Source organism: Elephas maximus, chromosome 15 (genome assembly GCF_024166365.1).
Source record: "Elephas maximus indicus isolate mEleMax1 chromosome 15, mEleMax1 primary haplotype, whole genome shotgun sequence".
NCBI lineage: Eukaryota > Metazoa > Chordata > Mammalia > Proboscidea > Elephantidae > Elephas > Elephas maximus.
In genome coordinates, this window is record NC_064833.1 from 1,595,915 (window position 1) to 1,608,721 (window position 12,807).

General features: G+C 65.2%; 1 protein-coding gene across 4 annotated transcripts; it reads right to left on the reverse strand.

The window, feature by feature from the left end:
* Nucleotides 1-435: 435 nt before the first annotated feature.
* Nucleotides 436-12,424, reverse strand: RHPN1 (rhophilin Rho GTPase binding protein 1). 4 transcript variants are annotated; one of them, XM_049854522.1, is made up of 16 exons: nt 12,253-12,335; nt 9,284-11,614; nt 8,239-8,354; nt 7,313-7,441; nt 6,154-6,229; nt 5,152-5,229; nt 4,495-4,619; nt 4,217-4,383; nt 3,853-4,046; nt 3,207-3,363; nt 3,019-3,126; nt 2,572-2,766; nt 1,808-1,884; nt 1,503-1,649; nt 1,262-1,423; nt 436-888 (listed from the first exon to the last, which is right to left on the reverse strand). In XM_049854522.1, the coding sequence occupies exons 2-16, from the start codon at nt 9,353-9,355 to the stop codon at nt 649-651; spliced, it is 2,043 nt and encodes a 680-aa protein (XP_049710479.1). In that variant the 5' UTR covers nt 9,356-11,614; nt 12,253-12,335; the 3' UTR covers nt 436-648. The 4 variants fall into 4 exon arrangements, with proteins under 4 accessions (XP_049710479.1, XP_049710480.1, XP_049710478.1 ...); XM_049854523.1 differs by having other exon boundaries at nt 9,284-9,562; nt 12,253-12,331; XM_049854521.1 differs by lacking the exon at nt 9,284-11,614 and having other exon boundaries at nt 437-888; nt 12,253-12,423.
* Between the last annotated feature and the right edge of the window lie 383 nt (nt 12,425-12,807).

The window sequence follows — 12,807 nt, forward strand, 5'->3', positions numbered from 1 at the left end:
GAGAGTGGGGTGGGAGGTAGGGAGGGGCCAAGAGAGGGTGGGGGAAAGAGTCCTGCTGGGCCCTTCCCCAGAGAGGCTGGGCAGGGCAGGAAGGGTGGTCTGGGGGCTGGGGAGGAAGCCGAGCCCAGTGGGGCCAGTGGGGTGGGCAGTGAAGAGAGGCAGCCAGGGGAACTTGGCTTGGAGCAGGGCTGGGCGCAGGGATCCGTGCCAGGCAGCAGCAGGGTGGCTGGGCACCGAGGGAGGATATGGACAGGTTGGGGGGGTGGGGGGTGCACAGATAGCCCAGCTGAGGGTGCTCTGGTGAGTGAAGGTCCAAGCTGCAGGGACCCATTGCCACACGTCTTGCTCCCCCCCACCCCAGCTTTCCAGGATGACTTCTTGAAGCAGCCGGACCCCCTCCGCTCACCCCCAGGCAGCTGTCTCTACTGGTCAGTGCCTTGGGCACGTGAAGATGGCCCTTTGGGCACCAAGGCCAGCCGGGACGCACTGCTTCCCGTGTGTGGGCGCAGTGCTTATGGCCCAGGACTGGGCGAACACGCTCGCTCATCTGAAGATGGTCTTTAATGGCAGGCAAGGGTCCTCCCCGAAGCCCCGGAGGCTGGGCAGGGCTGGTGGTGCCCTGAAGGTCCCCCGGGAGGGACCAGCCCCTTACGGCCAGCCTGGGCACTCGGAGGGTGAGGGTGGCCCACAAGGGTCAGGGGCTGGTGTGGTGGTCCCCACAGGGCCCAGGAACGGGGGACAGCCTGCAGCCTTGCCCCCCTTGGTCTTGCGGCTCCAGCCAAGGAGAGGCTTGGGGCTGACCCGGATGGGTGCTGGCATCTCACGATCACACTCCTTTTGGCTCCTCAGGAGGCCCCCTGTGCCCAGCAGGGCTGGCCAGCGGTCCCCCTGCACTCAGACAGAAACACACAGTCAGCCACCCCGCAGGCTGGGTGCCTGGAGATGTGGGATGCTGTGCGGTGGGCCCCAGGGTTTGCCGCTTCACCCCCTCGACCATCGGGAGGATAAGACCTCCGGGACAGGGTTACCAGGAGCCCCAAGGAGTGCTAGGGACACAGGCCTGGCTGATGGCCATGGGGCAGGCTGGGACGTCCTCGAGGGCAGGATGGGGACTGCCAGGGGTGGCAGCAGGTGCAGGTGGCTGCTGTCTGAAAGGTCCCCATCAGTGCAGACCACCTGCCCACCTCTCTGCTCTTTTTAGGAGCATCCCTCTAGAGCATCAGGGTGGGGTGACTGGACCCGGTGCCAGGCTGGGCCTCACCGTGCCTGGTGGCTCGGCGCGGGACAGCAGCGTCACCACGCCCAGGTCCACGCCCTCATCACCAGCGCTCCGCAGCTGCGCCACCACCTCTGCGTGCTTCCACCACCTGCATGGCTGCCTGTTCACTGACACGATGTAGTCCCCTGCCTTGAGGCCGGCTGCCTGTGGGGACGCTGGTGAGCGGGTGAAGCTCCACCCTCGGGAAGGGGAGTTGGCCGGGGGTGGGCAGGCGGCCCCTTACCGCAGCCCGGCCCCCTGGGATGACGGCTGCGATGAGCACGGGCGAGTCTCCCCGCAGGGTGAAGCCAAAGCCCCCCTCTCCTCGGGTCACACGCACTGGCCCCATCAGCCGCCACCGGTTCTTGGCTGAGAACACAGACAGGGGTCCCTGGGGGCAGGATGAGGTCAGAGGTCAGAGCACCTGGCCTGACTAGCACCCAGTCTTGTACACTCCAGGACAGACACCAACGGGGCCCCTGGAGAGGATCATGTGGGGGGTCCGTCCCTGGGGTCCAGGTAAGGGGCCTGAACGGGGTCAGCACTCACCAGTCTGTGGAAGATGTCAGCCGCCTTCACCTGGGAGAAGCTGGGCGTCCTGACCTCTGGCTTCTGATGGGTTTTAGCTGAAAGGGGACAGGTGGAGGGAGGCTCTGAGGACCCCAGTTCCCAGCCAGGATGCGGCACGGCCAGGCCAGCCTGGGCCTTGGAGCCCGGCCCTGAGGAGACCGACAGGCCAGCCTGCCCCCACCCTGAGAAGCTGCCTGGGGTCCGGCACAGGTGGCCCATCTGCCTAGGGAGCTCCAGGGGGTTTCACTGGGAAGTGCCCCCTGAAGACTGGCTGGCAGGGGTCCCTGGGACTCCAGGTGGTGCAGGCTGTGCTGGGTGACCAGCTTCAGTGTCCCTCCCTGCTGCAGGAGCGGCCCGTGGGGAGGGGGGATTGAAGGCAGGCCAGGGCGGTGCTTCGGCTTTCCACCAGCTCCCCGGGCCTGCCTCTGGATCTGAGCCTCTCCTGGTCCTCATAGGCTCAAGTGAGCCCGGAGCAGCGGCTCTGGGAGGCTAGAAATGCACTTCGTGGGCGAGTGGCCAACAGAAGCTTTGGAGCAGTCTGTGCCCGTCCCAGCCAGGACCTGTGAGGGTACGCCCACCCCTTGGTCCAGTGTGCCCGCCCCAGCCAGGACCCATGAGGGCACACCCCCCTACCTCTGCCCCACCCCCCAACCCCCCACCCCCCCACCTCTGCCCTTCACCCCCAGCCCCCCACCCCCCAGCCCCCCACCCCCCACCCCCCCACCTCCAGGCCCACTGCTCACGCTGGATGTCGGGGGCCTCGGCAGCCTCGAAGAAGTCGTCCTCACGATCAAGCTCCGAGTACTTGGCCAGTGAGTGCCGCAGTGCCTGGGCCACCACGGCCCTCAGCAGGTCCACCTTGCGAGGCACACGGCACACACTGTGCAGCCGCAGCGCCTCCTCCTGCCCCAGGATGGCGCGCCTCAGGTGGGCCTTGCCTACAGCAGGCAGCAGCTGTCACACAGCGTGGGGACAGCCCTACCCCAGGACTGGCAAGAGAGAGGCAATGGGGGGGCTCTGGGGTCAGCCCAAGGGTCCCAACGCAGCTGGCCTCGGGGTGGAGAGTGGGCCACTGGGGAGCTGCGGGTCCCAGGGACGCTGCCTGCCAGGCGTGCCTCACCCTCGGGTCCCTTGCTCTGCTGCTGGGGTCTCCCCACCAGGCAGGTCTCCCACCCTCCTGCAGGCCTCACCGCGCTTCCTGCACTCCTCCAGCTCCAGCGGCAGCGCAGGGCCCGGTGGCTTAGAGGCCCAAGGTGGCCCAAAGACCTCATGCATAGGGAGATCTCCCTCGGCCGGTGCTGGGGGCAGAGACCGTGAGCCTGGCCCCGAGCGTCCACCTACCCACCACCCACGTAGGCCTGCAAGGCAGGGAACTCACAGGGGCTTTCGCAGAGGGCCACAGCTGTGTGGAAGTGGGCCAGGGCACGGAAGTACTCAGCCTTGGCCTGGACCAGAGCAGCCCAGGAGCGTGGCATGCAGTCATGGGCAGGCGACTGGGCCAGAGCCTGTTGCACGAGGCCATACTCGGCTGCCACCTGCCAGTGAACATGGAGAGTCCAGGGCACCAGGGCAGGCCAGCAGGGCCCAGCCAGCCTCAGCCCTGCTCCACCCTAGCCCAGGGCCCGGCCTCTGTCCACCCCAACCCAGGTTCAGCAGCCCCCACACCACAAGCTGAGGGGGCTCGGGGTTCCCCAGTTCTTGCTCTGGTTGGTACTGCCCCTCCTCAGCAGACTACAATGAGGGGCCCAAGCCTAAGGGGGGCTGTGGAACATGGTGTTTGGAGCTGGCACCGCAGTGATGCCACAGGACCCAGGACCAGGACACCAGCTCTGAGGACCCAACACACATGGGGACGTGGCCACCTTGCCTACCCAGCCTGGGCCTCCCCACACCCTGCTCTGCCCCTTCCTTCCACCCCCACCCACACCCAGCCCCTGGACCAGCCTCTCCTGTCCACTGGGGGCTAGGACCCTGGGTTAGATGGAGAGGGTCCTGGCAGGGCAGTGGGAGCTGCCCACCCTCACCTGGGCGGCCTCCTGGGCCAGGCGCAGCTGGGCTGGGCCGTCGTGGGGCGCGGCAGGGTCTGGAAGCGAGAGGCCCTCGAAGACGCACTCCTGGGCCTGCGCCATCATGAGCTGCTCCAGCACACGTAGTGTGGCGGGGCTCATGTCGGGGCTTGGCGCGTGGGAGAAGTTCTCCCCAAGGAGGCTGAAAGCCCCTGCAGAGGGGAATGCTCACCCTGGGCCGCAAGGCCTCTCCCACACCCGCTGGCCCCTGCTCAGCCCCACACTGGGCGTCCCCGCCCTGCACCAGACTGGCCTGCAACCACACCCTGCCCACCACTGCAGGTGTGGAAGCCCCCAGCCGGTGGCCCTGAGCGGCCCTTACCTGCGGCCCGCTGGAAGGCCTCTATAGCGCGGCTGGTGCCCTCGATGCAGGACCGGTCCTGGCGGGCCCCGATCTGGGTGTAGAGAGCACCGATGTTGAAGAGCACGCTACCCTTCTCGAAGGCTAGGCTCCGCTGCTGGGCCGGGACCCCCGTGAGCGAGTCGTACCTGTGGGGTGGGCATGGGGCTGGTGAGGTCCCTGGGCGCCGAGAAGGGCCCGAGGGTAGGGGGGGTGGTAGGGGAGGACCTCACGGGGGGCCCAACCCCCAGGCCCCCTACCAGTGGAAGAGCAGCCCCAGGCTCCTGGCGGGCGTGGAGAAGCGGGCATCCAGGAAGCAGAGCTGGCTGTAATACGCCGTGAGCAGCTCCAGGCCCGCCTGGTCCCGGCTGGGTGTCCGCATGGCCTGCGGGGAGCAGCCAGCTGGGCCCCACTGCCTGGTCCCCCCCAGCACACTCACGGCCCTGGGGGCCTGCTGGCAGCACTCAGGGAGGGGTGGAGAGCATAAGTTCCACGGGTTCAGTGGTGGGAGCCGCTGCAGAGCACCTGCATCCTTGGTGGAGGCCTTACCCCCTCACCACCCATGCCAGCCACACCGGGCACACTTCCCCTCCCCCAGCCACGTGTGCCATCTGGGAGCCAGTGTAGGACACAGAGTGAGGGTCAGCACTGGGGTGAGAGGCCAGCAGGGACCCAGAGAAGGAATTCCCCTTGGGGGTGTGCAGACCCTCTGGTGTTCTGGTCCCTGCCACCCGGGTGAACATCTACACTGAGCTCCTGCTTGGTGCCCGACATGAGCCTGTTTGCTCACCTGTAAGCTAGGTGGGCCACCTCATGGAGGGTGGGGCACCAGGGTGGCCTTCGGGCAGCTGGGACCTTCCTGAGGCCCCACAGCTGCCCTCCCAGGAGGCAGTGGGGGTAGGGAAGAGGCCACATACCTGCCTCAGGTCCTCCAGCTCCTTGAGTTCCGCCTCGTAGGAGGCGCTATCCTCTCCAAAGTGCCCTGAGATCAGCTCCTAAGGGGGCGGGGACAGGGAGAGGCAGGCAGAGGGGTGGGGGGGGGCTATGTCTGCACAGCAGGGCCGGGGTGTTGGTTGGGTGGCAAAGGGCTGGCCCCCGAGAAGGGCTGGTGGGTGTGCAGGGCCTGGCAGGCACTGGGCTGGGTGCTGAGCTGTGTCCCCCCCGGCCCTGGGATTCCTCGAAGACAATGCCAGCCCCCTCAGATGTAGGCCAGGACAGTTGATGCTATTGTTGCATTCCCCTACCGACCCCCACGGGGACCTTGGGACACGGCAACCCTTGGGACACGGCAACCCTTGGGACAGGTGCCAGCTGCCATCTGACAGGCCACCCTGAGGCAGGTGCTGGCTGCCGTCTGACAGGCAAGGAAATCGAGGAATATGGAGGTGGGCCACTTGCCTCAGGGAACCTGCTGGTGGTGGCTGGGCCAGAACCACTGCCAACACTGGGCCCGTGGGGGCTCAAGAAGACACTGGGGAACAGGCTCTGGTTTGGAGTGGGCAGGCAGCCCTCAGGCCATGGGGTCCTCAGAGCATCAGTCCCAGGACCCTGGAGCCACCCTGGGGCTTCCAGCAGGACAGCCAGACTTGACACACTGTGCCAGGGCAGGGAGTCGACTCACCCCAACCCTCCCGCCCGGGCAGAACCACCTCTGCCTCCAGGGGGGTCCAGTGTGGCCTGCAGAGCAGAAGCGGAGCGGCACCGGGCCTCTGTGGCTCTGCTCAGGCCCCTGGGCGACCAGGCTAGCCCCTTCCTCTTTCTGGGCCTCAGTTTCCTCATCTGCTCAATTCCTCAGGCAGGGCCAGGACCCTGGGACCCTGATCCCTTGAACCCCAGGGCAGGGCCATGATCCCTCAGACCACCCCAGGAAGGGCAAACTCCACTCAGGCCCTGCAGAAGGGGGCTCAGCAGCAACTCACCTTCAGGGGTGTGGACCAGTCCAGCTCCTTGGTCTCCTTCAGGCCCAGAGGGATCATAGGGATGCGGACGCCTTCCCTGGAATCAGAGTGTCCTCTCCAGACTCCGGGGCCGGACCCTGCTGTCCCCAAGTACCAGGTGCCACCCACTGCTCCTGCCCTACTGATGTCTGTCCCTCCTTCTATCCGCGCATCCACACACGCTTTGTCCCAGAACGCAGACTCACACAGGCACAGAGTGACGTTTGTGGCGACTTGGCCAGACTAGGGTTCTTAGCAGTTTGGCGGATATGGTTTAATCTTCCTCCATTTTGTGATTGGACGTGAGCACCCAAGCAGCTGAAAAGGGAGCTTCCTTGGGACGTGGTCTGTATCCAATATTCGGATGTCCTGGCAAAGCTCACTCTCTCGATCCTGCATCTGACTCGTCATCCTCTGACCTCTGGTTCTTGGGACATGAGCCAGCAGCCTGCTATCTGACTTGCAAATTTTGGGATTAGCCAGCTCCCACAACCCTGTGACCCAGCAGCCTTCCACCTGACCTGCCGATTTTGGGTTCGTCAGCCCCTGCAACCATGTGAGTCAGGAGAAGCCTCCAGCCTGATGCCTGACCCCCGGATTTGGGACTTGTCAGCCTCCACAACTGTGTGACCCATTTCCTTGAAATAAATCTGTCTGTATATTTACATATATACACTTCACTGGTTTTGCTTCTCTAGAGAATGCAGCCTAAGACAGACACACACACAGACAGACACACACAGCACACACACCCCTCAGGCCAAGGCATGTCCACGTACGTGCTTTGTCCTGGAACACAGCCTCACACGTGAACACACACGTACCCCAGGCCAGAGTGCGTCCACGCCCACGCGCATAGCACACACGCATCCCTCGTGATGGGGTGTGTTCACACACATGCACTCCTTTGCTGGGGGGCATCTATACACATGTGTGCACATACACACCCACCTCGTGCCAGGGGACTTCCGTGCATACGCTTTGTTCCAAAACACAGCCTCACGCATGCGCACACATGTACCCCAAGCCGAGTGCATCCATGCACACACACATGCACACACATACCCCCCGTGCCGGAGTGCATCCATGCACACACACACACGCACCCTTCATGCCAGGGCACAGCCATGCACACACGCACCCCTCATGCCGGGGTGTGTCCATGCCGCTGTTGAGTTCCTCCAGCTCTTCCTTCAGCAGCTGCAGGCTGGCGTTGACATAGCTCAGCTCCAGGACGACCGTCTCCCTGACTCGGCTGTTGCTGGTTGCTCTGGAGGACCCCATGAGGTCAGAGCCCTGTCCTGAGGCAGACCCATGCCCAGGCCCCCCACTGCCCTGGTGACCCAGCCTAAGATGATGGGGTGGCCTAAGGGCCCAGAATAGACACAAGACAGCCCTCAGCTGGTTTGGGAGCCCCCCCGTCGCCTCCCTACAGTCCTGGTTACCCAAACCCCCTCACAGGCAGTCCTGACTTTGCCCTGGGGGCACGTCTCCTCCACCACTTCCCCCTCCCCTCTGCCCAGCCCCAGGATACAGGACCACCCCTTTGACTCAAGACCATCTCCCCTGGAGAAGAGGGGGGAGTCTCAGTCCTCTGCACCTGTGTCTGGGGGACGGACACGGTGCAGTGGTCAGCAAGAAAAGCCAGGCTGGTAGGGGTGTGCAGGAGGTGCTGGAGTGGGTGAGGGGCCCCTGGGACTCAAGCAGAGCCCTTAATGCAGCCTGTGGTCAGCCCCGAGTTTCAGCCTCCCCTGAAGATGGGGGTGTGCAGGTATGGGGCCCCAGGTAGCAGACTGGAGAGATGTGGCCACAAGTCAAGGAACGCCAAGGACTGGACAAGCACCAGACTAGACAAGGGAGGGTCCTCCCTGGAGCCTCCAAAGGCACCCTGAACTTGGACTTCTGTGCTCCAGAACTGTGAGCGAATGAATTCCAGTTGTTTTAAGTCCCTGGTGTGTGGTGCTTCATTCCAGCAGCCCCAGGGCCCTCACACACCCAGCCTGGGCCTGGTCTGCAGGGGCCTGGAAGCTATCGAGGCCCGGGAGAGGGGCAGGTGCTGGCACCCACCTGTACAGGTTCTCAGCTCCTGTCCGTATGCGAAGCTCCTTGTTGATCAGCTGGTGGACACGGGCCCTGCGGGTCTGTAGGCGGCTGTGCTGCGATTGAGCCAGCGGGTCACAGCCCTGCCGGGAAGCCGCAGAGGGGTCATGGTGGCAGGCTGCCATCGAGCTCCCAGCCCCCAGGGAGCTCCCATGGGCCGCCAGCAGGCTCAAAGAGGGGGCCCAGCCACGGGGGCATGCCTCCTGATGGCCATCTGGGAGACCTCATTCTTTTTCTGACCAGGTGCTGTGTGAACACCTCAACGGAGTCCCTGGTGTCCCTGTGGGACAGTCCCCTAGATGGTTCCTGGGCAGCACATGTGGGGTGCGGCACTCGGAGCTCTCAGCCCTACCTCAGCCCTGGGGCCACCAGAGGCCCTTCCCACCCAGACCCCTCCTAGCTCCCCATGAGGGTACAGCCTGAGCCCACCCAGCCGGGAGGCCCTGGGCACATCACCTCACCGCCCTGTCTGCACCCCGGCACCCCCTCTGCACCTCCATGCCCCCACACCATCTCTCTTCCTCAGGAGCCCTCTCCTCCCCTGGCACCCTCTCCCTGCGCCCCCCTCCACCGCCCTCCCTGCCCCACTGCTCTCTTCTACACAGTGGAAGCCTCACGTTGCCGTGGCCACAAATGGGTCATGAGAGCTGGACGTGCACCAATAAGGGGCATACTGAGCAGGTGGAAGTGTTATCCAGCTCCAGCCCTGTGTGCTCCACTCCCTCCATGTTGGGGGTGGGGCAGTGTGTGTGCACAGACCCCCAGGGCTCGGCCCATGGCAGGATCCCTTCCCTGGTCACTGGACATTCCATCTTTGGAGCCTCCAGCCAAATCGGCCACTCCAGAGGCACCCCTATAGGGTTGCTATCAGTTGGAATCAACTCAATGGCAATGGATTTTTTTTTTTGTTTAGGACCACCTCGGCCCAGCCCCTCCTTGAGGGCAACCCGTTGTGTAGATGCCCAGGGCCGGACCCTCTTGTTGACCTGGCTCTTTCACCCAGAGCCCCCACCTGAGACCTTGCTGCCTCCTGCAGACGCTTGGGGGGACCGGAAGGGCAGGGGCGTCCACGGCTGTCAGGCATGTGGACTTGCAGCAGGCCCTCCCAAGGACTGGGCAGCTCCCTTTAGCAGGGGAGGCCAGTCTGGGGTGGACGAGGATAAAAGGAGGCAAACGTGGCCCCCCTACTCTGCGTATGTCAGTCTGTCTTCTTGATGGTGGGGTTGCGCCCCTTCTCTGCGGTGACCCCAGGCCTGCCCTGTGCACACAGGCGGCAGGCCCTCCAAGACACCTGCGGAGCCAGAGGTGGGGGCAGAAGGGCCAAAGCCAAAGCCACAGCCCGTTTACTTCCAAAGTTGACCTGAAATGTGCCAGCAGCTGCTATGGAGCCTGAGCAGGGGGGCACCCACCCTGGGGGGGGATCTGCCCCCATGTGGGGTTGGGGATATCTGCCCCAGGGCAGGCAGGCATCTGCTCTGGGGCTGGGGGTGTGTGTGCTGGGCAGAACCGCCCAGCTCCGCAGGCTGCCTCATCCACAGGGACCATCAGGTGTCTGAGGGTCCAGTTGCTCCTGGAGAAACATGTCAGGTCGGGTCTGCTCTGAGCCCGGCCAGGTGCCCTGATAACCCTTAACTACTCCCCCATCCCAGGCCGCTGCCTGCACAGCCTGCTGGGGGTGGAGGGGCGTGGGAACAGCTGCTGTGGACTTCAGAAGCCAGTGCCCCTCACCCTCCAGGCAGTGAAGCTTGGTCCCACAACCCCGCAGGTGAGGAGTTCAGGTGCCGGGCCACCTGGTATCCCGCTATCCCTGGCAGTCTGGCTCCAGCTTGCTGGGGCCCTGGACCCGCTGCGGTTGTTTCTGGCCCCACTGTGGACAGAGCAGGGGTGTGGCCTCTGGGCATCCCCACAGTGGCTACACTGGGGCAGGGCCTTGGCAATGGCTGGCGGAAAGGGACAGGAGCAAGAGAAGCAAATGCCCTGCACCCGCCCTGGGGCAGAGGTCAGTCTGCACCTGCTGCTGGGAACACCCGGGCCCATGACCCCAGGACAGGAGGAAACCAGATATGGGCTGCTGCCAAGGCCACGCTTCCTGACACTAACAACCGTGCTGGGGCTCCCCTGGGCCCAGAGCTCAGGGCTGGGGGCAACGCTCAGGGGAGAGTCACTTCAGGCAGTTACTCAACCCATTCTTCAGGCGTGTTAACAGAGGCCCAGGGATGGCAGCAGAGCCCCCACCCTGCAGGCTGGCCCTGCCCCACCACTTGCTCCCAGAATGCCAGCTCTACCATGTGCCACTCATATCCTCTCCCCCCAGCAAAGCCAGGGTCCCACCACCTCACCACAGGCTCCTGAGGCCCACTTCCCCGCCTCAACCTGTGTGGGCAGACACAGGCCAGGATTCCCTGACTGAAGGGTCACTCTAGGGTAGAGGTACAGAGACGGCTGGGTGGGTGCAGCAACCACAGAGAGTCACCACGGCCCACGGCTGAAGATGCGCCTGCGGTGGGGGGGAAGACCCTGTGGAGCTGCTTGCCTGCAGCCCCCCAACTGCTCCTCCAAACACTGCCCGGGGGTCACGGGGCCAGGCCCAGCCCCCTTCTTTCTCTCTGAGCGCCTGCTCTGTCTCTGGGCAGGATCAGGTCACCTCACCTGGCCCATGGCCTGCTTCTCTCCTCCTGCCCAGCAGACGAGGCCCAGACACACAAAAGCTGAACTCAGCCAGCTGGGGGACAATGTGCAGCCTGATACCTGAGAGGAAGGAGGCCTGCACCGTGGCGGGGGCACCTGGGCCTAGAGCAGACATCACCTCTGCTGGGCACTCAGGATGGAGAGCCTGGGGGACAGGGCACCTGGCATAGAGCAGTGGAGCAGCCACGGTGACCCAAGGCACCATCCTGCAACACGGCCCCACGTCCCAGACCTTCCTCAGTGCTCTTAGAAGCTGTCCTGGTCAGCATCCCAGGTCAGGGACTTCAGGAGAGCCAAAGGTTTGAGAAAGTGACTAGAAAGTGACGGAAGGACAAACTGCTCAGCTGAGGGGTCCTCCAGTGATGTCCCACACCCCCAGATGTCAGCGGCTCAAATAAAATCACATCAACGCCCAGTGACGCAGCCACCCCATGGCAGGGGGGACAATGCTAGGAAGGGAGGAATTACAGGGCTGGAAACAAACATGGGGGCCTGTGGCTGTCACACCCACAGCCCAAAACCTGCAGAGAAGGGGGATCCAGGAAGGCCAGGGGAGCCCTGCAGTTGTGTGGGGGCTTGGTGGCTTCGGAGAGGCTGACCATCGTGACTCTCACCCTCCTCCCAGTCCTGAGGGGCCACTGGACACACTGTGACCCTAGACAGGGGCAGCAAGGGAAGCAGGCTCTGGCCTGGCCACCAGCCTCAGTTTCTTCACTCTCCCCACTGGTACAGCCCTGCCTGCCTCCGGGGCAGGTGAAACATTGAAGGACAGTCGCCTCCCAAGCACCCGCAGACCAGAAGGCAGCAGGCCTGGGGTTGGGGGGGTGCCAACACCAGCTCCTCTGCCCCTGCCCCGCTAACAGGTGGCTGCCGGCACAGAACCAGGTGTTGGGGACTCCCGCCCCGCACCTGAGACCTTCCCAGTCCCGCACCCCTACCGACCTGTGCTCTGCACCCCGCAATACCCCTGCACGCCGGGAGCCCTATCTGCGCCCAAACACCCCTGTCCGCACCCCCACGGAACTGCGCTTTGCACCCCGCGATACCCCTGCACCTCGAGAGCCCCAGATGCATCCTGGCCCCTGGCCCGCACCCCTGCACACAGCCCCTGCTCCACATCCCGCAATACCCCTCCATCCCGCGACCCCCAGCCGTAACCCCCCGTGTCCTTCGCCCTGCGCCACGGCACTCCGCGGGTCCCCCGGCCCCATCCCCCGCCTTGAATCCTCACCGACCCCGGAACCCCGCGCCGCCGCACCCCGAGATCCCCCCACCCCCGCCCCGCTCCCCCACCTTGCGCCCACTGCCGGCCGCTTGCAGCCAGGCGCTGTCCTCGCCGCCGCCCGGGACGTCCGGCCTCTCCTCGAGGATCATCGCCGCCCCTGCAGCGACCGATCGCCGGCTCCGACAGCCGCCCGGGCCCGACCCGCCACCGCCCGCCGCCGCCCGCCGCCGGACTCGCTCTTCCCGCTGGGGCTGCCCGGGGCCGGGGGCGTGGCTGGGAGAGCCGAGCGTGCGAAACTTGCCTCGCCCAATCGGCGGCGGCAGCGGCTCGGACGGACAGCAGCACAGGCCAATCAGCGCACGGGGGAGGCGGGCTCCGGGCGGGACCGTGGGCCCGAGGGAGTGTGGTAACCCGGGCAACAGCGGGCCGGGAGCGCCGCTGGGGCCGGGCAGTGCGCATGCTCCGAGGTCCGGCTCGCGGGGGGAATTCGGGGCGGGGGGACGCGACAAAAAAGTGGGGACTGGGCGCGGGGTCGCCCCTCCGAGCCCTCTAGGGAGCTCGCAGAGTCTCGGAAGCATGGGCCGTCCGCGTCACCCGGCACCCCGTCACCCCGTCACCCGGCA